Raw genomic sequence first — 21,664 nt, 5'->3', positions numbered from 1 at the left:
CTAGATGGAAATTTACACTATATTTAAAGTAACCTAATTGAGCTCCCCCTGTATCGAATGCAGTGATATAGTGATGATTAAAACAATATATAGAATTCTGAGATGGGGTATTCTACATAATGTCGTACTTTGCATACTTGAAAGATATTTGATGCTAAAAACTTTTTAGGAAATACAATTTTGAATGCAGGACTTTGTAACAAACTCTACTTTGTTATTACAACTTTTACTTAAGTTATAAATCCTCCTTAGTGAGGGTCAAAATGCTGAGATCTCTTTGTAAGTTTTTACTTAAATCCTTTTAGAGAGGTGTTGATCCAATATTGATAATTAAGCAGGATGTATTTTGTGGAGCTGTTTTAGTGAATTGCATTAAACAAACAGGTATGTCTGTTATTAAGGTTTCCCTTATGGGTTTAGATGGGTTGAACAGAATAATGGATAAACCAAAACCATTGCAAACTGCAGTCTCAAAAGCGATAATAGTAAGACAATGACAGATAATATATACAATTGATTTAATACTTCACAACGTCTCTGTTATATTGTCAAGATTTATTGCAGGGATACACAAACTTAGTGTATATTGGATTTGAGAGAAACTGGTTATATACGTGATTTATATGCTATAATGTAATATTGGCCTGAATTACATTGATACAATGTTCTGTAATGTTGTAACAACTTAATATAGACTAAATCTGTTATGTACACTTCATTACAAACCACAAGAGATACATGTGTGTACTTGTTTATTTGTACAGATGTGACAGTGGTTCTATTAAAAAGGGGAAGGGGTTATAATGAGGCTGCACAAAGTTTAGTAGCGAGAAAGCAATGCGAAGAGGTGTTCATAATATCTTCATCACAACTAAATAAAAATATAAATATCATCCCCACAACTAAAGGCAAATATTAAATTCATCATCATATATTCATATGAAGACACGAGGGTTTCCGAGGAGATATCGGCGGTCGCCTTTTCTTTTTACACCTAGCTCTACTTTACAGTTGTGGATGAAACAGCGCCCCCTGGCGGCCGAGGAAACCTGATGCAAACCCTCAGGAGATCGTCGGATTTCTCCTCTGTCACATTGAACTACAAGCGGATTGAAGGTGTAACCCCCCAGTTCGTCCGGTGCTCGGATAGACGGAGGAGACGAGGCCGGACAGGAGAAACCTCCTTCAAGTAAAAGAGTGAAAACATGAACTGACTCGGGAGCTTCATCCCCGAGCGGACACATGTTTTCAACGGGAACTCTCGCGATACCTCGACGTCGACGAGGGGAGTGTCAAATTCCAGGAGAGGAGATCCAGAGAGAGAGAGAGAGAGAGAGAGAGAAAGAGAGAGAGCGAGGGGCGCAAGGGTGAGTTTGTAAACACTTTATTACCATTTAAACTCTCCACAGTTATCTCGACCGGATTCAACCAAAGTAAAGTAGCAACTTTCTCTGTTTGTCGTCGCGAAAACTGCGTGAAAGTGTCCGAAGTGCTGCAGCTTCCCTGGGACCCATGTCTGTCGCTAAGTGTCAGTCCGCTAGCCGGACCAGTGCTAACCAGAGCTAGCACTGGTCCCAGTGGCTGCTCGCTCCCGTCGCGGGAACACACCAGTTCCGTTCGGACCCGAGCCGCCGCGGGAGACTCGGCTCGTAGCGCTGTTATTATGACTCTGTTCCACTGGGCGTCCGGCCTGTTGTTCACGCTTAGCCTCGCCAGCTAGCCATTAGTTTTGCGTGGATACAAAAAAGTTTATTCCAGGCGTTGAACCAATGAGGGCGAAGCAGCCCGTGTTATTGACAGGGCGCAGAGCTGCTGCGTGCTGCGGACGCGGATGAATGACGCGCTCGCAGCCAATTGCTGAGGAGAAAAGGCGGTCTAGTTACGGGAACAGGCTGGGCTAAACCAGGAGGTACTGGAGGCTTCACAAGACTAGACTAACTTTGGTGAAAAAAGTTAGCAGGACTCCGGGGGGTTCACTGCGACACACGCTACCTCAACCTCTTCCCCACGTGCCCCCCGAAACCCCAGGAAAACATCTGCCCAGCCTGTTTTCTTTTTGGCGGTAGAAAATAGTGCGATGAGAATCTGCCTCTGCATGGACAGCCCTCCTCAAAAGTCTCGAGTAATAATGATATCCATAGTATTGCAATCTGAGCTGCCTCACGCCCAAGGATCCGTATCCCCGTGCATGTCAACACCTTCATTAGGAATGTGGGTCATGTTTTTGGCAGAGTTGTGCCTCATTCCATCACATGTAAAAGTGTTTCACTAGAGAAAAACTGCAGCCTGCACAGTCCAGCCCAACATCTTGACCCACTCTCAGTGATAACATGCATTTCATATGAAGGTCATTGCATACCTGCAGAATCTATACGTACATATGTGTGTGTACATGTGTTTATGCTTGTATGTGGTTCATACACACCAGGCTGCTGTTAACTACTCTACATGAAAAGCAACACATCAACATTGTCTTTGTACTTGTAGAAACAGAAACCCTTTACAGCGAGTGCATGTAGTGTCGCTTTAGACAACTGCCTTGGGTCCGTCCTGCATTGTCCAGCATTGTCTGCTGGCTTGGCCCGGACTTGGCTTTGAGGACTTGTTGGTTATGCAGACATGGATATAGGATTTCATTTGTTCCATTTACAAAATCTCATGTTCACTTTGCTTACATAAATACACATTGGCTGCACACACCCAGCTACAGACTCCAGCTCTGGGTCACTAAAGCTTGTGGCTCACATTTCCAAGAACTCACCTTTCTTTCTTTCTTTCTTTTCATTAATTCGCAGTTTCCCTATTTCCCTCTCTCCTCCCCCCTCCCTTTTCTCTTTTTTCTTTTTGAGGGGTCTCCCCTACCCTCTGGCAATTCAAGCCTCAGATTCCAGAGTCATGGCTGCAGCACAAGCTATTAATACAGTTTGTTTAGTCAGTTTCCTAGCAGGCTGCATCAAACACTGGATGGCTGTGGCTGATTATAGCTGGGACTCGTTCCTGCACACCTGCTGAGTCGGAGAAATCCAAGTTAACGGCGAGACTTTGGAATTGGCTCAATGAGTGGGTCTGGAATTAGGGCACTTTGAGTGCTTCCATGTCACCTTGGTGTTGAAAATCGCTGGTCTTCATGTCCTTGCCTGTAATGAATATCAGTGATGTGCATCAGGACTAATGTCGCTAGGTGACTATGTTATTGTCTCTCAGAGTTGAGGTCTGAATAAAGCAGAGCATTTTGCAGTGTGCTGTAAAATATTACACTGTCAACGTATTCATTTACCCACTGGCTCTATTCTCAGTGAGACAAATTTGACAACCAAAGTAGTAAATAACGTGTGTAATTTTTGTTGTAGAGCTGCAGTTTTTTAAAGATCTTTTTTAAAATAGATTGTCCCACCACAAAACCAGGCAACAGATGCTGAAGAGAAGACTTTAACACATCAACAATCAAGTTAATGTTTTGTTTGGGGGCATCTGTTAAAACAAATAGTGCTTTCTGCCCCTGTCATCTGGAATTTATGGTGGACTCCCCACAAGATCGGATCCCAGATTTCATGTTGGTACCAGCCAGCCAAGTTAATGTCGAGCATGTCTCTAGTAAGATGTAAACTCAGAATCTGTTCCCCCTCCTCACGCCAGATGTGTCCACTTCCCCACACAGTCCACACCCTTGGTATAACGAGCTAGACGGAGTATCTTGTTTGCAGACACGTTTCGGCCCAAATAGACTTAGTGGATTGGAAGCACTTTGTGAGGGTCCTGGCACTGATCTGTTGTCTTTCTCCAGAGCATGGGAGGTCTGCAAGAAATCAGACAGCTCTGCTTCATTGGCCTTTTGATCAGGAAAGAGCGGGATGGGGCTTTCGCTTACAAATATTAAAGCACACTACTTTCCTCATAAAGTCATGGAGCTGAGCGACACGACAGTTACTGGAGGTCTGTTACAGGCTCGGTGTCATGGGAGAGAGTTGTATTCCTCAGTAATCATGTGTTGGCTCAGGGGCAGCTGTCGACGGAGGGAGGAAGGAGGAAAATGTACTGACTTCAACATTGGGAAAGCTTTCAGACATTTATGCCTCGCCAACATAATGAATAATCTGTCCCACTTAATAATGTAAGGCTACATGCTCAACCCATGTAGTTTGTACTGCTGAGTTTTTTGTGGCCAGTTCCTCTGTAATAATGCAATCCTAAACATGTTATTTATGGAATCTGTAGATTTTAATTTAGATGATGTAGAAACCGTTTTTGTGAAAAAACACGCTAAAAAAAAATCTATACAAACATGTTAAGACATCACAGATGGACGGAGGCTGTCCTGTTAAGTCCCCCAGTCAGTAAATATTCAGGAGATGTATTAGTAAAGATATGTAAGACGTGAATGTTCAGAGGCTATTATTAAATCATTAAGGTCGCACTTTATCCCTGCTCATGATTGTGTTTCAGCTGCACCTTATTGACTATTGCAATAATCAGTGGCTTTTGTATATTGAGAGGTTTCCACTTGTATATATAGTGCGGCCCTTGATGCATGTTGCTGGTTGCTGCCCTGTCAGTGGGGCTGTGTTGTGTAATAGCTGCCAGACGTCACTTTGGGACCAGCTGAGAGCGTTGAAACATTAATGTCCCTTCGTTCGTCGCCATCGCCATCGCCACCCCTCCAATTCCCTGATTTAAATTTAATGACCCCATTATTTTTCTAAACTTCCATGTTTGTCTTCACGTGGAGGGGTTCCTCAGCAGTGCAGAGCAGTGTGGTGTTGGGTGGAGTCTGGGGCAGGGCTGAGGTGGGAGGAGGGGGTAGTGAGGAGTTGTTCTCCTCTGTGGAAACAGCTGATAGACGCCGTAAGCCTCTCACAGCTTTAGTGTATGTCAGTGCAGCTTCAGGCCCGACAGGAGGAAAAAACAAACAGAAACATGTGCATACTCTTGACAATAGCGTGTGCTCGTAGAGAGGGTGGGCTGGTGGTTGGGGGGACCCACGGAAAGCTTAGGAAGGGTTTCCAGTGCGATCAAATGATGAACAATGTATTGCCAAGCTTTATACTTTGTTATCAACACACTAATAAAATCATAAAAATAACTACAATGAATAATATCTAACCAGAAGTCAAAGTCCAACAAAGATGTCCCGACCCCATTATTAATTAGTACAACAAAATCAGAAGTGAGCCACCATGAAAAAGGAACTATTGTACGCTGATGTATTTTAATAAACGATTGTAAATTTCAAGGGTAAACATTTTATTGTGATAAAGAGTTCAAATCATACTGTCCATTGACTGCAACAAATAGGTTTTCATTGTATTTTAACCCAATATCCAGCCAGCAGAGGAACATGCCAGATAAACATGCAATTATCTCTGATATAATGACAAAGCACAATAATTTTAAATGTGTTAAAGTTTCCATTTCATGAAAGTAAATTGCAATCAAGTTACCATTTTAGAACTTAGTTGATTAACTGTTTGAATCAGATAAACACTTTACACTAATATATCAATAGAAAATTGGAAAGTGTCCACAACGCTTTCTCAAAATCCAAGTTGATGTTTGTAGATGTTTAGTTTTGTTCGACCAACAGTTCATAACTTACATAGTTTATTAAGATATAAAACAATTAAAAACAGGAAATGTCATTTAAGATATTTTTTGATCTTGCGTGTAAAATTATTTAAACAATTAATTGATAATCGGAATGAAAATTGCAACTCATTTTTATCTCAATCAACTAATTGATTACCAAAGTAATTCTTGCAGCTCTTTATGAGAGCCCCAAAAGTATTTTAACATTGTGCGTAAACATTGACTCAAACCTTTCAATAGATTTCGTTAGTTTTGTTAGTAACGTTGCGGAACCACTTCCATGAGTCCCTTGTATCTCCACACAGAGAAGGTAGAGTCAACTAGAACCACAAGTACAGGTGAGGTACAGTGTGAATGATGTTTGTTCTGATTCACATGAGAGTTCTCAATAAAGTGGATGAAGATGAGTGAAACAGAAACTGTGCCAAGTCAGAAACAGCTGAATCAGAGAGAGAGAGAGAGAGAGAGACTGACTGAGGGGTTTCAAGCATTTGGAAAAGGTTGGGCGGTGCAGGAGAAGTGAGAAGCAGGAGTGGTAATGAGAGAAGGAGGGACTGGAAGTGAGGGAAAACGAGACACAAGAGAAGGAGGAGATGTCTTTGTGTAAATGGTAGCTGCCGTCCTCTTTTGTAAGCGGCTCCTCATTGGCCAGCCAGAAGCCCCCCTGTGTGAAGGAAGTATCACCAGGGAAACTTCGTCTCGCTGCCTCTGTGCGTGTTTTCCTTTTTGCCAGGGTTATTTTTAAATAGCATTCGGCTTCCTGCTCAGACTAAGGACTACAAGCCACAGCATCCCTGTTTTGTTGTTTTCAGGATTTTCCACTTCACAAATCAAGAAAAGCCGCAGCAATGTTCTCCTCTTCTCCTTTCCCACAGCTACATTGCAAGCTCTTTGCAAAAATGGGGGACGACCGACCTTTTGTGTGCAGTGCTCCTGGCTGTGGACAGGTAAGTCCTCTCCCTCCCTCTCCTGCTTTCAGGTGTGTGCATGTGGATGTGGTGTGGAGTGGTCTAGCCTTTGTGTAACTACTCTCCAACAGCCGGCTGTAACATGGTTGAACATATTTTCAGTTTACAAGAAAATTAACTGAAAGCTATAAAAATTAATTGTACTTGACATCAGACTTTTTGTATTTGAGTCTAAAAAAGCTTCATTAATATACAATGCGTGAACCTGAAGACCGTAAAAGAACATGTGTTCTGCCAACAAACTTGTACTTCCTGCCAGAATTACCCAACTAACTGTGATTTATGCTGCACTCTTGAATGATCATCACACCAAAAGCTTTCGAGCTAGCATGTGGTCTTGTGAGACAAGGCTGTCTCTTCCAGCCGTGACTCAGTGGAAGCTCCAGTGAGTAATCAGAGCGCAGTTATTGTTTCAACCTGTCACTGTTGACTTCTAGCGCCTGCAGACACAGGTTACAGCCGCTCAGTGACTCAGCTGAGGGCCAATAGTGTGCTCACATGCCAGTAACGTGGTGCGTTGTCGGGACTTGGCCTGAAAAAACAGTATATTAAAAGAAGTGTGTCCTAGGACTCACGATTATTCAACACAGGAAATATCACGCCTAATGTTGTGCTCAATCAGCCGTCTGATGCTGTGTGCAGCCGACTGTGACATCCATACAGCAAGAGATGGATTGTCTCAGGGGGTCTGGAGGAAGAAAGTGTTTATGTGGTTTGGAAACATTTGTTATTTGTCCGTAAGCCCACCTCTGATTAGAAGGGATCTGTTTGACACGTGGTCTGTGGTTTGAACAGTTAAACATGTGTGCGTTGGGTAAATAACTCAAGATTTTGTTTGGTTTCTTTCTTCTTAGAATATTATGGTCATCTGGGGACCCCTTTCTTGATAGAAAAAAAGACATTTGAATTTTCCTTTGACATGTTTCTGTGGCGTAAATACTCTGCATATTTCATGGGAAGACATCATTATATATTTAGTTGACAGTTAAGGCAAAAGAATCAGGCGGAAGCGTTTCAAGGCAAAGTGACAGTCGCTGATGGTTGGGGTCTACAGCTGCGGCCCTCTCCTCAGCTTTGTTTGACTGTTAAACCCTTGTATAAACAGGCCAGGGAATCGTAGTATGGTGTGATAGTGCTAGCTGTTTGGTTGTGTTTTTTATGTCACCACCTTACTTTTAGCAATATAAATATGTTGATTACAAACCCTTTTCTTATAAATTAACAATTTAATCTGAAATATTAAAGGTTAATTACTTTTCTATAGACTTAAGTGGCAGCAAAATAAATTGAAAACACAACACTGAAATATTGTCTTATACTTCTTCTCTTTTAGCTCTGTTTTGGTCTCGGCTAATGCCTCAGGACTCTGAATCTGATAAGTGCTCCATTAGGTTCATGAGCGACCGTTAGTTGGTAACATTTGTGTAACTGACGTTTTGATGAGGAAAATGCAGTGGATTTATTATTGGATTAGCGGGGTGAATAATGGCCTCTGTGCTGCTCTACATTGAAATACGATTTTTCTTTGATGTTGCAGCTGCCCCACATAAATCACTGTAAATGAAACAGCAAAAGTTATATCAGTCACCTTAAGTTTCACTATACAAATTGTACACGAGAAAGTCTGCACTGTTACTTATGGATTTTAATGGCCTTTAGTTTGATCTTAAATTGTGTACATTTAGAAACATAAGTGTCGTATGTCTAAATACTGTTTTACTGCTGCCCTTTAGAAGCAACAGTTGTCTACCAGGAAAGTCTGAATCATGCCCATAATAGAACATGGGTGATTGACTCCTGGCTTTGCTTAGGGTTTTCCTTTTAACAACAACAACAGCAACAACAACAGCAGCAGCGGCAGTCCCCCATTTTATGATGCCTAGTATTTAGTGTGCTGGAAGGGTAATCTGAGCTGCCAGTATCTCATACAGGGGAGATTAGCCGGATAGATAGTTCTCTCCACAAGACCCAGCCGCCTTGTTCAGGGGAAAGAGACAAATGAGACATGTAGTTGTACTGGTGATGCTGCCTGGCAGGGCTAAAAATAAGTCCCATGACACTTGACTGTGTTTCCACTTCACTCTCACGACTGAACTCGCAACTGCTACGCGGCGCCCTAAAATAGGCTGCAGCGAATGGTGAATAGGCTGGTGCCAGAGCCAAGATTATTCCTCCTACGTCTCTGACTTATTCGCCTCGCCACTTCTCCAAAGAAGAAGAAGTGGCGTGTCTCAGAGGACGGGCTGGCTGCTGGGGTTCTGTAGCTTCCACTGTGGGTACCTGGTATTGAGGAACAGGACGTGTAGATTAATGTAGAGCTTTGCTGAAATACAGTTTACTACATCCACATGCTTTACTCCTTGTTGCACAACAATAAGATCCCTTCTGTAGAAATATTACACTTGCGTTTAAAGCATTTGTTTGGATGAGTCGGCTCATTTGGTATTTTCCGAAGCTAGTAGTTTTACAATTTTTCATAATTTTGTTGACACTTAAAACAATTGCTCATTCTTGACATTTCTGTGGTCCTAAAATAATTTCAGGGCTCATCCATACAGGCCCTCTTTCTTTATTCTTTTCAGATTCTAGTAGATGTAAGGATATTTGAGCCCGTGTCCTGCGGCTCTAAAGGGCTCATTCAGGGTTTTTTTAATACAGGAAGAATTGTACAGATACAGTTTTCTTTTTGGTTCGTCACATAATGTACATTGTATAGGCTGCATGTGTTGGGCTACATCTGCGAAAGATGATCTGTCTGTGGCTTTTGCAATATGATATCTGGGTTTAGGTCAACAGCAAAAAGTTGAAAATTAGCTCTAAGCTGATTTATATAATGTACTTATCTTTCCTCTTATCTTCTCGCTCACTTGTTCCAGAGGTTTACCAATGAAGACCACTTGGCCGTACACAAACACAAACACGAGATGACACTGAAATTTGGACCACCCAGGACCGACTCTGTCATTATAGCAGGTATTCTTTGTTTACCAGACAAACACTCAGCTTTACTCTTCCTTTTTGTTTCATATCTACTCACGTCTTTCCGATGAAAACTGTTTTAGCTTCCCTCGGCTCCGGCGTATTCCAACACTGTTAATGCCACCTTAAGAAAAGCAACCTCACATCCATGACATGGTTTCTATATTCATTGCAAAGTGTGAACCATGTGTGAAAGTGTCACTTATAGTCATCTGTGATCGTTTCCATTCGCCAGACCAGACACCTACTCCCACTCGCTTCCTAAAGAACTGTGAGGAGGTTGGTCTGTTCAACGAGCTGGCCAACTCCTTCGATCAAGAAGAGGAGGAAAAGAGGGCCAAAAACTCTGTAAGTAGGGACGTGGGGTTGGTGAAATCTGTGTTTGTATCTCTCTGCGTGGATGTGTGTGTGACTGCATGTAGCTATGCATGTATTACCGCTACAGAGGCCCAGGGAATTTTCTGAAAAGACTGTCATTTTCTACTTCCTTCTTTCTTACTCTATGTAATAAAAAAAATTGCTTGTAGAAATTCCAGCCTTGTGCTACTACTATTGTTACCATTTGTTAGGGTGATTTTATTAAGTTCCACTTCTGTACATTGCGTTTAAAAATTCATATATTGCATGAATTGAGGCTGTCGTTGTTTGGTTTGAGTGTTTAATACCCACTTCCTTTTTTACTGTACTGTAGCCCGTGAGAATGGTATCTTTGATAAGTAGTGTGAACTGACTCCCTTTATCTCTGTCTCCCTGTCACTGTTCTTCTCAGCTGGCTGCTGCCAACTCTGGGGCTTTGGACATGACCGTGCAGACATCATCAGAAGTGAAGGTGAAAGAGGAGGAACCTGTAGAGGTCGACTCATCGCCACCAGACAGCCCCGACTCTTTCTCTGGACAGTCTGACAGCAGCAGAGAGTATCTGGTTAAAGGAAAGGTAGGAGAAAACTGGAAGCAGGGGATGAGTGGATAAAGAAACAAGCCTAAACTTCCAATGATGTAGAAAGAGTATGGCTCGTTATAATTTTACAGTGTTAAATAAAGGAAGGGAACCATGTTTTCTCCTTTTCTGAGAGGTTTAATGTCAGGTATATTTAAAAGCAGCCTTTGAAATGTGTTTTCCCACACTTATGTTCTAGGACACCCCCCCCAGGAGTTCAGCCCCCACCCCTACTATTGTGCGTCCAGGTTCCCTCCCATTACACCTTGGCTTTGATGCCCTCCAGCCCACAATGCCATCACCGACCTCTGTTATCACACAGACACCACCCTCCAATCGTACTCTGGGGTAAGTCTCTGTCTCTGACTTCCTTCTCCTAACCTCTGCTGACCTTTGTTGAACTTTTACTGTGTGTGCATGTACAAAATAATTTTTAAAATGTCTTTATTGATCATAAAATGATGACCCATCATATAAGTGATGTCACAGTGAAGTCAAAAAATGTAGTCATAGTTCAAGGTATCATTGCATCCTATAGCTCTTAAGTCATGACTTGAAGCTTGTATAGATCCCCAATAATTTGGTAGGAATTATGTCATAATGATGTCATAGTGTAGTATTGCATTAACTTTAGCAACCAATAAGATTAGAGACACAATCTACAGTTTTTCTTATTAACCATTGGTTACCTTATGATATCAATTATATTAAATGGTATTATTACAATATGGACACATTAGCATTCCCTATTTGCTGTATATACAGTGCAGAGACATGGTATGCATTGCCCCTCTTATACTTGAAGAACCTGTTTAACAAATTCCACCATGGAAAATGAGAGGAAAATGTCAAATGTCCTGCAAAATGTTGTGTAGTCCTGGAATGTTGTTGCAGCATCCTCCAGATTTTCTTTGGCTGAGAAGGAACTACTAGGCTTTCAATCAGAGATCCCCATAACTGATAACATAGCCATCTGAAAGATCCAAGTTCTGTTCAGGATCATGTTCATGTTGTAATTCATGCATGAGAGTATTTTGAATAGGCTTCCCTCATTTACTGTATGTGGTAGAAACGCTGTGAACACAGCCTCAAGTCATGTCACATGGTAGCATATGCATGTTGCATGATGCTATAACTTAAGCTCTGAATTACGTAAGTGATGTTATCCATCAACTGTAAATATCAGCCACAGCTGACTGATAAATCTGGCTGTTTTGTATTATGTTTATATATGATTGAAGCTTTCTTCCCAACTTGTTTTCAATGGTTGAATAATGTTAAATTGGTTGAGGTGGTTTCAGATGTGTGTTGATCATTGTTGGCTAATAATAAATGGGAACCCGGGGCATTTCCCACAGAATGGAGAGAGGGTGGGACAGAGATGGAGGCTTACATCTCTACAGAGAAGCAACGGCACAAAGACTAAGGTTGAGATATTTTATGTTATTATGAGAAGTGTACATTGTTTTTGTTCCATTACGAAAATGGAGGGACTAATTAGACTATGGAGCACTGCCACAGTCTAAGTAATTGCTGGTAAAAACTGCACTGTCAAAACAATGAATGGGAGCCCAACTTTAATCTAACTGAAATACTACTTTTTTTTACTTTACTTACAATCAAACACAATGCTGCACTGCTGAGGCCATTCGGACCATAACATGGTCAACTTTTTGCAGCGGCTGAGATTATCACGGTGGTTGACAGACCTTTTCTGGCATGTCCCTGTTTAGACCCTGAAAAAAAGCCTTGTGAAAGTCTCTTAACATAGTAAACAGGATAGAATATGTGTGGTAAACGTGTGATAAAAAAGTGTCAATGGTGGATATGCGAGCAAACTAGGGTTGTTTTCATAAAGCTCCCAAGTACAATGAGTTGCTTATTGTAAGGAAATTCTAAGAAAAATCACAGAATTATTTTGTTTACTCAGAATTTCCACTCAGTTAATGTAGATCGTTAATAAGATAAAAAATAATTCACAGGTGATCTGATCAAGTGGACTGCTTTAAGTGCAGGTGTGAACAAACACAAGATTAATTGATAACACATTGCAGAGACCACAATGGGAGGTGGACACATGTTGCCACATTGTGTGAGCACAAAAGCGTCCTTGGCCCCATTGCAGGAGCACAAGCTGATGTCTGCTGACCAGCTACAGGTTAATACTGAAACTGAAAGTAATCGGGGAAAAGTGTTTTTACACTTCTCAGTGTTTTTACTACTTCAGATGAGAAAAATTGTATTTCGTAGTAAAACCGCAAAGACCCCTCTTCTTTCTCTCTCTCTCTCTCTCTCTCTCTCTCTCTCTCTCTCTCTCTCTCTCTCTCTCTCTCTCTCTCTCTCTCTCTCTCTCTCTCTCTCTCTCTCTTTCTCTCTCTCTGCTCTCTGATAAGTGAAATCTGATTACAAGTGGTCACTAGTCATGAATACTAATGTCATGTGTGAATTGTACTTGCAGGACTTCAAGTGCAAGCATTTCTAGACTACAACACATGACCACATTTACGCACAACCAAAATTAGATGTTAATTTGCTGCACTGAATTATCCCACGCCTGCCTCTGCTGTAACACAGGGAAATAATAAAATTACCAGCATGGTAAAGAAAAATAAGAAAATATATAAAACCACAATCAGCATATCAGGCTTCTACACAAGAGAGGCAGGAATTCCAAACAATTTGTAGACTGCTTTTGAAGCAAGGTAATTGCCATGGGATGGGTGATATGTAAATAAGTCAATATCACGATTATTTTAAACATTTGATTTGAACAGTTATTGTATTACACCCTCCCCCAATAGTGCACATCCCTGGGCGCATTACTCAGTGTTGGTCAACAAGAGACTCTGCTCCTCTGCGCTTTTCTTAACACTCACACGCAGAACTGATCTTTATAAAAACCTGCTGAATGCATATTTATGTTCCTGGATAAACAGGGCGTTGTGTCTTATGCAACAGTGAAGTTAAAACACATAATCTGCAGGAAGAACTTCTCTCCTGTCTGCAGAAGTGTATAAGACATACTCCTGCCTGTGTGTGTGTGTTGGTGAAGATCACATTTATTCAGTTATTAATCGATGATGTCAGATCATGAATCCGGTTTGTTCCTCTCACTTCGCGTCACATCTCGCGTGTGTGTTAAACCTGACAGTTCCCGAATGCATGCATTAGGGAAACTATTAACCAAATTAACTGACATGAGCAAAATAAGATCATTAGAGGTTATTAACGTCAGTTTCCATACATTTTCTGGTATTTGCCAAGCCCTTTAATAGCCTATTCATAATTACACCATTTTTAGATGAGACTTTATTCGCGTATTTAGAAACTGAAAAAGTCTTAGATCTCTAGAAAAGACTGAAAACCCTGTATGATGATATAACATCGTCAGTTTGCTGGTTCCAAAGCTGTTCTGAACGTCTGTGATTCGGATGTGAAGTTATGTGGGTATAACAAACATTGTGTTTTTGACTTAATTATGATAAATTTCTGGGTATATGCAGTTTTTGTCTGCAGAGCTTGGAGTAATGATGGTTGTTAGTGTGTTGCTACTTGTTGTGTTACAGAAACTCAGGGGAAATCCATTTTCAGTTTTACAAAGATGACAGAATCTTCAGTTCCTGTATAACTGTATTTTAACTGTAATGTCTCACATAACTGTGTTTTATTTGGCATTTTAAGGTTACAAAGTAATGTTTTGATAATCTTGATTCCTTTAGCTGTTCCAATCCAAAGTTTTTTTTAAATGTCTTTTATTTTGGTAAATTGTTTATTAGTTTCCTGCAAGTTCTTGTTGCTCTTCTTTTTCAGTCTCTATAATTTAACTTTATATCATTGTAAATGAGGGTCAGACCTCAATGATTTGATAAAATGCATCTTGATGCATCAAAGAATTTTAATATTCAATTATGTTTGTTTTCAATGTGTGACTAGAGGTGTGTGTCTTTAATAGCCTCATGATTTGTGTTTTTAAAATGTACTTTAGCCTTTCACTGTGATTACAGTACATGTGCTGTAATTGACTAAATAAGGTTTTCAATTCAAAAATCTGTCTAAAACAGTCAGTCTATAACAGTGGTCAGTGCTCTCCACATGGATTTGACAATCATTCAGTTTAGACCTGTGGACTGCATCATTAGCCTTTACTTTATCACAGATGCAGAGACGTCCACCTCCACATTACAATGCATCAAAGAAACAATTAATGTCCCAACCTCAAGTAAACATAGAAGTTGTAATGTAATGTTGTCCCTCTTCCTCGTTGCCTGTCTAGTTCGCCAACCAGCCACTACCCCATGATGATGCTTCCCTCTGGCCAGGCAGTGCCTTTGCTCCCTGGTCCTGTACAGATACCCTCTGTCATTAATGTAAGGCTGACCAAACCTTATGATATGTTTTATTTCATTTATATAATGAAAAAGTGGCTTCAAGTTGTTAATACATGTGTATTTATGTATCATGTCTTGTCTCCAGCTGGCCCGACCCTTGTGCATGGTACCCAACATTCCTGGGATCCCTGGTCCTCCTCTGGGAGGCAGCAGCAGCGGCTCTAACTCCCCCTCTGGCTACAACATCCACTCAGAGGCCAAGATGGTCAGCACTAGATTAGCTCTCTATTTTTATCTCTTTATCTGTTCTTTTTGTCTCCATCTTGGCCCTCCAGCCTTCCTCTGCAATGGCTTAGTTCGTTCATCATATGACTTTCTACTGCAGTTGCTTGTTTATTTAACCCTTACACAACAACAACACATTTGTACCGAATTCATGATTATACAGAGATAATCCAGGTAACAAGTGTAACATTGGTGCCAAAAAAAAGCAGGGGATAATTTGTTGATGTGCAGAATTTGACTGGGCTCAGGTACATACTCGTAATGATACTTATCATGGTGTATTAAATGTGCTATTGAGCAGATTTGTGCCATCAGAGCCAATGTCAGCTATTTTCAAAGCTATGAAGTTTAATTTTAAAACCGGATCATATTATATAGCAACAACATCAACCAACATTTTCTGAAGACTGTTCCAGGAACATGCAAAACCTCCAGATCTGAACTCAATACAAAAGGGATAGGAACAGGATGTCACATGACTGTGCTGCTGAAAATAAGCTGTAACTGTTTGACGCTGTCAGGTCAACACGGGCGAGGATCTCTGCAGAGTTAGAGAACCTTTTTAAATGAACTCCTGAAAGGATTCAGGGAAGGGGCGGTACAACCCGGCACTGGATTACATTTCATCATGAATACATCAGACATCTAGTAGAAAACCCAGTCAACAAGATGTACTGCATTTCAAAACTGCACACAGTACAGTCTCACTTCACAGCACAAACATTTGTTCCTAAAATAAATTGGCTTTAGTGACATGATGAAGCATAAGTGTGTATTACTGTAAATTAGTCATACACAGCACAATACACAAAAAAATGTAACCCCCCCCCTCACTGAACCTGAACTGTGGTTTCATTCATTTTTTTGTCCGTTTATAGTGTTGTGGTCCTTTCTGTTGATCCCTGTTAACCTTTTGCTGATATTGGTTTTATCATTTTTTCTCCTTCAGCGTCTGAAGGCTGCTCTGTCCCAGCATAGCCCGTCAGGACAGAGTATGGGGATGTTTTCCATGGGCGGCAGCCCCATGGTGCCTCAGAGGGCAGAGCAGAGCCAGCTGCTCGTCCAGCAGCCAGATGCTCCATCACCTGCACAACCACAGGTACACAGGTCATCTATAGTGAAGGCCTTACCTTTAACTTGATTTTCACCTCAGGTACCGCTGTTACTTAAACTTGGGAAGTTTAAAAAATACCCAAACATAATAAGGCTTGTTTAATATATGGCATATCCCCTGTTTCAGTTACAGAAAATGGGGGTTGTACTGCTGGTATTGTGATGACTATGTCCTGCTCTGACTAAAATGGTGAAACTATGATTCAAACTTCCCTTTTCTTTCTTGTCTTGCTTCCGCTTCTCTCCCGTCTGTTCTTTTCTTTCTCACCCTCCCCTAGGTATCACCCGCACAGCCTACAGGTGGGCGGCGGCGGCGGACGGTAGACGATGACCCAGATGATCGAAGGCAGCGCTTCCTCGAGAGGAATCGGGCCGCCGCTTCGCGCTGCAGACAGAAACGCAAACTGTGGGTCAGCTCCCTCGAGAAGAAGGCTGAGGAGCTCAACAACATGAACGTCTCACTGGCGGTGAGTAGGCCTGGAGTGGGTGGGCAGAAAGGAAATGTGGCCTGTGGGAGGCCTGTGTTAGTGTGTGTATAGTCACACTTACCTCCTATTTGTCAGACATTCAACAAGTCAAGGAAGTTTAAGAGGAACTGTATGTTTCAATTAGCAAAATCAATTTCAGGGAATCATTTTACACGAGTTGAAACTGTGGAACCCATCGCAACTTGTTCCACATCCTCATTGTATTAGAGTTTCAGGTCAAGTTTAGACCTTATTTCCACTGCGAGCTTTACAGCAAACAACAATAACATTACACTAGTGGAAAACAGTTTAAAGGTCAGACTGTTTTGAATTATGTGACCCAGCATTAATTATAATTTTTCTTTGGGTTTCACTGCATGACTTATCTATGATGTGTAACATTGATCGGCCTCATTCTCCATGCTCTCAGAATGAAGTGTCTCTGTTGCGGAACGAGGTGGCTCATTTGAAGCAGCTGCTGCTGGCTCACAAGGACTGTCCTGTTACCAACCTACAAAAGAAGACTGCCTACCTAAGTGAGCCATGCACAATGAAGCCATTTTGCTTATCTAGTGGTATTTCAAATGACAGGACACTTGATGTAGAACTGTGTTTCTTCCATATCTATTAATAGCGAAACAGGTGGTGTACTGTGCAAAGCATTTGCATCATGTTATGACTAAAATTCACCACCGCTCATCAGTCTTTAGATTTTTCTTGCCGTAGTCCAGACTCCAGGTTGATTTTTTAGTGAGATACAAATAAGGCAAAGACATAGGAAATATGTATTATTGCTATTGCATAATAAATTAGCATGCCAGACCCTGTACTAAACAGCTTACAGCTCATTTGTTTGGTTTTAAACCCAGCATCTGAAAGAGGAAAACCTAAAATCATTGGCAAAGTAAAGAATTGATATTTCTAAAAGCTGATGGTAAGATAACCTATATAATTACAACCCTTTAGGCTACAAATTCAAACAGTTGTTTATTTGATATTTAAATGTCCCCCCCATAATTATTTTTGATAGAATTTTGAATCCTTGGACTGGGATATGGTTGCTACATTTTAACTGCTGAGCAACAATTATATTATTCAATTATTTTCACTATGAAGTATTGAGTATACTGTATATTCAATTTAACAGTTAAATTTGTTGGTTAATTTTAGTATGAATTTTAATTATGTGCTGTCGTTGTTTTTTTCTGTGCAGTGGCAGAGGAGAGCATGAAAGACAGCTCAGAGCCCACAGGTTCTCCCGCCCCGGTGATCCAGCACAGCTCCTTGGCGCCCAGCCACTCTGCAGGGCACAACGGCCTCAGCTCAAGGGCAGCGGCAGAGGCCATGGCGATGTCTGTGCTGGCAGGAATGGGCCAGCATCAGAGGGCGGAGAGTGGACCCTCTCATATTATCATGGCATCAGCACAGTCTCAATCTGCTGCCAGATGATGAGCGATGCCACCATGGCCAAGACTTGGCTCACCACGAGGGGAAATAAGAGCAGAGGACACCCCCCTCCCCTCCCATCTTCCTCAATCTAGAAATCCAAATATCTCATATTTTGCCCCGCCCCCTTTTCCTCTGCTCTCTCCGACCCTCCTGTGGAGCCATCATGCTGTGGCCTGGAGCTCAGCAGCAGCCTTCTGGGAACGGACTAAGACTTTTGAGAGAGCTTCCTGTTCACTTTGCCACAGACTACAGGGGCTGGACTCCAACCTCCACCACCCCCGCCCAACCAACCCTCGTTTCCCTTAATGCCTTCCTTCTCATCCCGCCTCACTCTCAGTCAAAATGAGTCTCCACTGGACTGTCGGACTGCATCACTCTTGAGTGGACTGTCATATCGAACTCCCCCCCATTGACACGTACCACGAATGTGCATAGCTTGAAACACACACGTGTTGCATAAACGCTCATGATCAAATCAGACACCCAACAACACACACAACTTCACACTGTTTAGGGAATAGTGCCTTTTACTCCTCGACTTTTTAGCCATATACACCCACACAAGCCATCACTGCATACGTCCAAATATATCCCCAACTCCAAAGACACAGCAGCTGTCTAGACTTCCGTGACTTGGATCTCAAATGTTCACGTAAACCTTTTTGTAAATGGTTCCACCTTAAGGCGATCTCAACATGGACCCAAAATCTTACCTCAGTTACTCCCCTCTACGATAGAATTTATAAACTGTGTGTGTGATTGGCTCTGTGTGTATGTATTTATGTACATCAGAACATAGCAGTTTGCCTACTCCTGATCTAATACATTAATATTTAGATTGTTAGCATGTGACTTTTTTATTAGGGTGTTCTTATCTTGATACAGTATGTGCAGCTATATTTTTTTTAACTAATTAGCACATCCTCCCAGATTAGCTCACCCAACCAAAATACATTGAACTACCCAAATCAGTTTAGGGCCCTGAAATAATTTGGTTTGAGCAATAATTTTTCTGAACTGAAGGGAATTTCACCTCTCCTCTCCTCTCCTTCTCCGATTTCCTCTAAAAAAGGCAGTTTTACTGTTTAGTGGCTTGTAAGTGGATGCCTTTTTTTCATTTTCATCTGAAACTTTTCTAGTGACTGTGTTTCTCAGTGTGGGCCCTGGACTTACTGTAACTGTTATTTTCACACTTCTCAGGATGGTTGCACATCCTTGGTGCTCGCTGGAGGTGCAATGAACCCCTTATTGTCTTTAGCTCTTTACCAAACCTCAAGTAAGCCATAAAAAAAATCCGATCTCTGAATCTCCAAAGACCACCAGGTACTTGTCCTAGGGCGGGCGGTAAAAAGCTGGACTGTTATTTTGCGATTCAGAGGTCACAGTGACACAATCAACAGTTTATCACTGCTTGTTATTTGCACTTACTCACAATGTCACACACAATTTCTGGTCATTTTGCCTTAAGATCACATCTGTGCCTCAGATATCCCCTCCTTAGAACCTTAGCAAAAATAAATCCCCCCAATTGTTAATTTCATCCAATGAAAAAACAATGTATCAACCTATCATTGAAAGATTCCTTTTGAACCTCTAAAAATGAAAAAATATACTTTTGTGTCATCTGGTGGTGGGACACAGCAAAGACTTCTTCACTGGTAAAAGCTTTGAGGGAGGAAAACGTCTTGTGACTTGTCTCCGAATGACTTCATTTTTTTAGAAATCCCACAAAGATATTTTACCCAGATATCAATATATTTTTTCCATGAACACCTATACGAGCGGTTTTCTTTTCTTGTTTATTTTTCCTGTATATTCTTGTCCCTCTTCTGTCTGATGTGATCGTGTATTTGCAAGATGTGATTTTTCAAAGACAAGATATCTGTCCATTAACATGAGGGCATGTCTTTATGCACTAAAATAATGCAAGTTTATTATTGCTTTGTATTTCTGTTCATTTAAGTATTTGCAATTCTCTTGGTCTGTGTTTTCAGATGATATTTTTCTTTCTCTCCTCTGTACTGTATAAATGAATGGGAATTTGCTCAGAAACTTTAATACTTTAAACCTTTGACTGAACCTTTTGTCCTGCAGTCCTGACGTCGAGCCCGGCATTTTGTTGTACTTTGAAGCTGGCGCTATATTTGTCTGGCAGTCCCTTCTAGACGATTGTTCGTATGAAATGAAAATTTAAACTATATTTAGCTTTTATGTTTTCATGTAATTCATGTCATCGGCACCTTTTTTGTCATTTCTTTGTTTTCCTCCGTTGTGTTCTATTTTCAGCTCTATACAACTCATCATAATGCTTCTGATTGTACTGATGAATATAGAAACAAATTTCTATAACACAGATTTGTTTTTTTGTTTTCCCCAAAGAAACGAAACGTCATTAGTCCTTTTTCAAAGAGATTTTATCCCCATTGTTTTATCCTCGCTAAGATGAATTTGGTCATGTTTTTGATGGTCCTTGTCTAACTTATTTTTACTTAATTGGTAAAATAACTGTAATCATCACAGTCTTTGGCATATTGATGTTAACTAGAATTGTCATGAGAAGAGCAATTTAAATGGAAATGCAACATTTTGAAAGTTGCACATTGTGTTTAAATGGTTTTTCACACTCCCATTGTTGGACTGATGTTTTCAGAAATTGTCCTATTGTACATATCTGTACTATATGAATATATTAACTTTTCCATGCATGTCCAAGTGGAATACTATGAACACTTACGTACAGTGCTGCAGTTTTAATTAAAGAAACTACATCTTAATGAATATCAAACCGTTTCCTTTGTTTTTATGGAATGCAGAATGTCAACTAATGTTTACTTAATATTCTGCTTAGTTAACACTTGTATCTAGTGTTCCCTCTCTCCAGACAGTACTCTGGTTGTAATTTAATCATTATTTCATGTACTTTTAAAGTAAAATCCAAAATTCAACATTTTTAGGCCTCCGTGCTGGTGATAGCCAGTGGTTGTTGTTTTTGTGTTATCTGTCCGTCCCATTCTTGTGAACACGATATCTCCAGAAACCTCAAGGGAATTTCTTCGACTTTGGTACAAATGTTAATTTCTTTTGGACCCATGGATGAATTGCTTAGAATTTGCTAAACATGATTTTAAGCTTCTGAACACAATATGCCCTCAGGGAATTTCTTCAGTTTCACCAGTTGTCACCTGGATTCAATGATAAACTGATGAGATTTCAGTAATCAGAGGTCAAAGGTCACTGGGACCTCATATGAGTCAACAAAATGTTTTATGTAGACTGAACCTGCACTAGCAAGCAGGGGCAAACAACTGTAGCGCGCTATTTCTAGTTTTCTTTTCTTTTTCATTAAGACCTGTCTCCATAACAAAGAAAAAACGATGAACGAAAACTTCTTTGCTTCGACTCACGTCAGCATGCTAACCAGCTAGCCCCAGACCAGCTCATCGCTGCAGCAAGTCACTGTAGCATTCATTGAGTTCATCCAACTCAAATCCTTCCGTTCCCAATTGTCCCCTGTCTCCTCTGGTGTCCCCCAGGGCTCTGTCCTGGTTCCCCTCC

At 41.0% G+C, this 21,664-nt stretch overlaps 1 protein-coding gene across 2 annotated transcripts; it reads left to right on the top strand.

The window, feature by feature from the left end:
- The first annotated feature begins 1,311 nt into the window (after nt 1-1,311).
- Nucleotides 1,312-20,894, top strand: atf7a (activating transcription factor 7a). 2 transcript variants are annotated; one of them, XM_061074341.1, is made up of 13 exons: nt 1,312-1,367; nt 6,459-6,530; nt 9,428-9,524; nt 9,766-9,878; nt 10,300-10,464; nt 10,667-10,815; nt 11,826-11,894; nt 14,741-14,834; nt 14,941-15,060; nt 16,030-16,179; nt 16,472-16,660; nt 17,091-17,196; nt 17,874-20,894. In XM_061074341.1, the coding sequence occupies exons 2-13, from the start codon at nt 6,483-6,485 to the stop codon at nt 18,107-18,109; spliced, it is 1,536 nt and encodes a 511-aa protein (XP_060930324.1). In that variant the 5' UTR covers nt 1,312-1,367; nt 6,459-6,482; the 3' UTR covers nt 18,110-20,894. The 2 variants fall into 2 exon arrangements, with proteins under 2 accessions (XP_060930324.1, XP_060930325.1); XM_061074342.1 differs by lacking the exons at nt 1,312-1,367; nt 11,826-11,894 and having other exon boundaries at nt 6,444-6,530.
- The last annotated feature ends 770 nt before the right edge of the window (nt 20,895-21,664 follow it).

The sequence above is a fragment of the Limanda limanda genome, chromosome 7 (assembly GCF_963576545.1).
Source record: "Limanda limanda chromosome 7, fLimLim1.1, whole genome shotgun sequence".
NCBI lineage: Eukaryota > Metazoa > Chordata > Actinopteri > Pleuronectiformes > Pleuronectidae > Limanda > Limanda limanda.
The sequence above is the reverse complement of the archived record's forward strand: the minus strand, read 5'-3'. Positions and strand labels throughout refer to the sequence as shown.

Bases quoted from the DNA above. Each gene is read 5' to 3' on its own strand.
- atf7a (XM_061074341.1), top strand. From the start codon at position 6,483: ATGGGGGACGACCGACCTTTTGTGTGCAGTGCTCCTGGCTGTGGACAG. The intron at 9,525-9,765 runs GTATTCTTTGTT...TCCATTCGCCAG, and splicing joins CGACTCTGTCATTATAGCAG to ACCAGACACCTACTCCCACT. The intron at 16,180-16,471 runs GTACACAGGTCA...ACCCTCCCCTAG, and splicing joins CATCACCTGCACAACCACAG to GTATCACCCGCACAGCCTAC.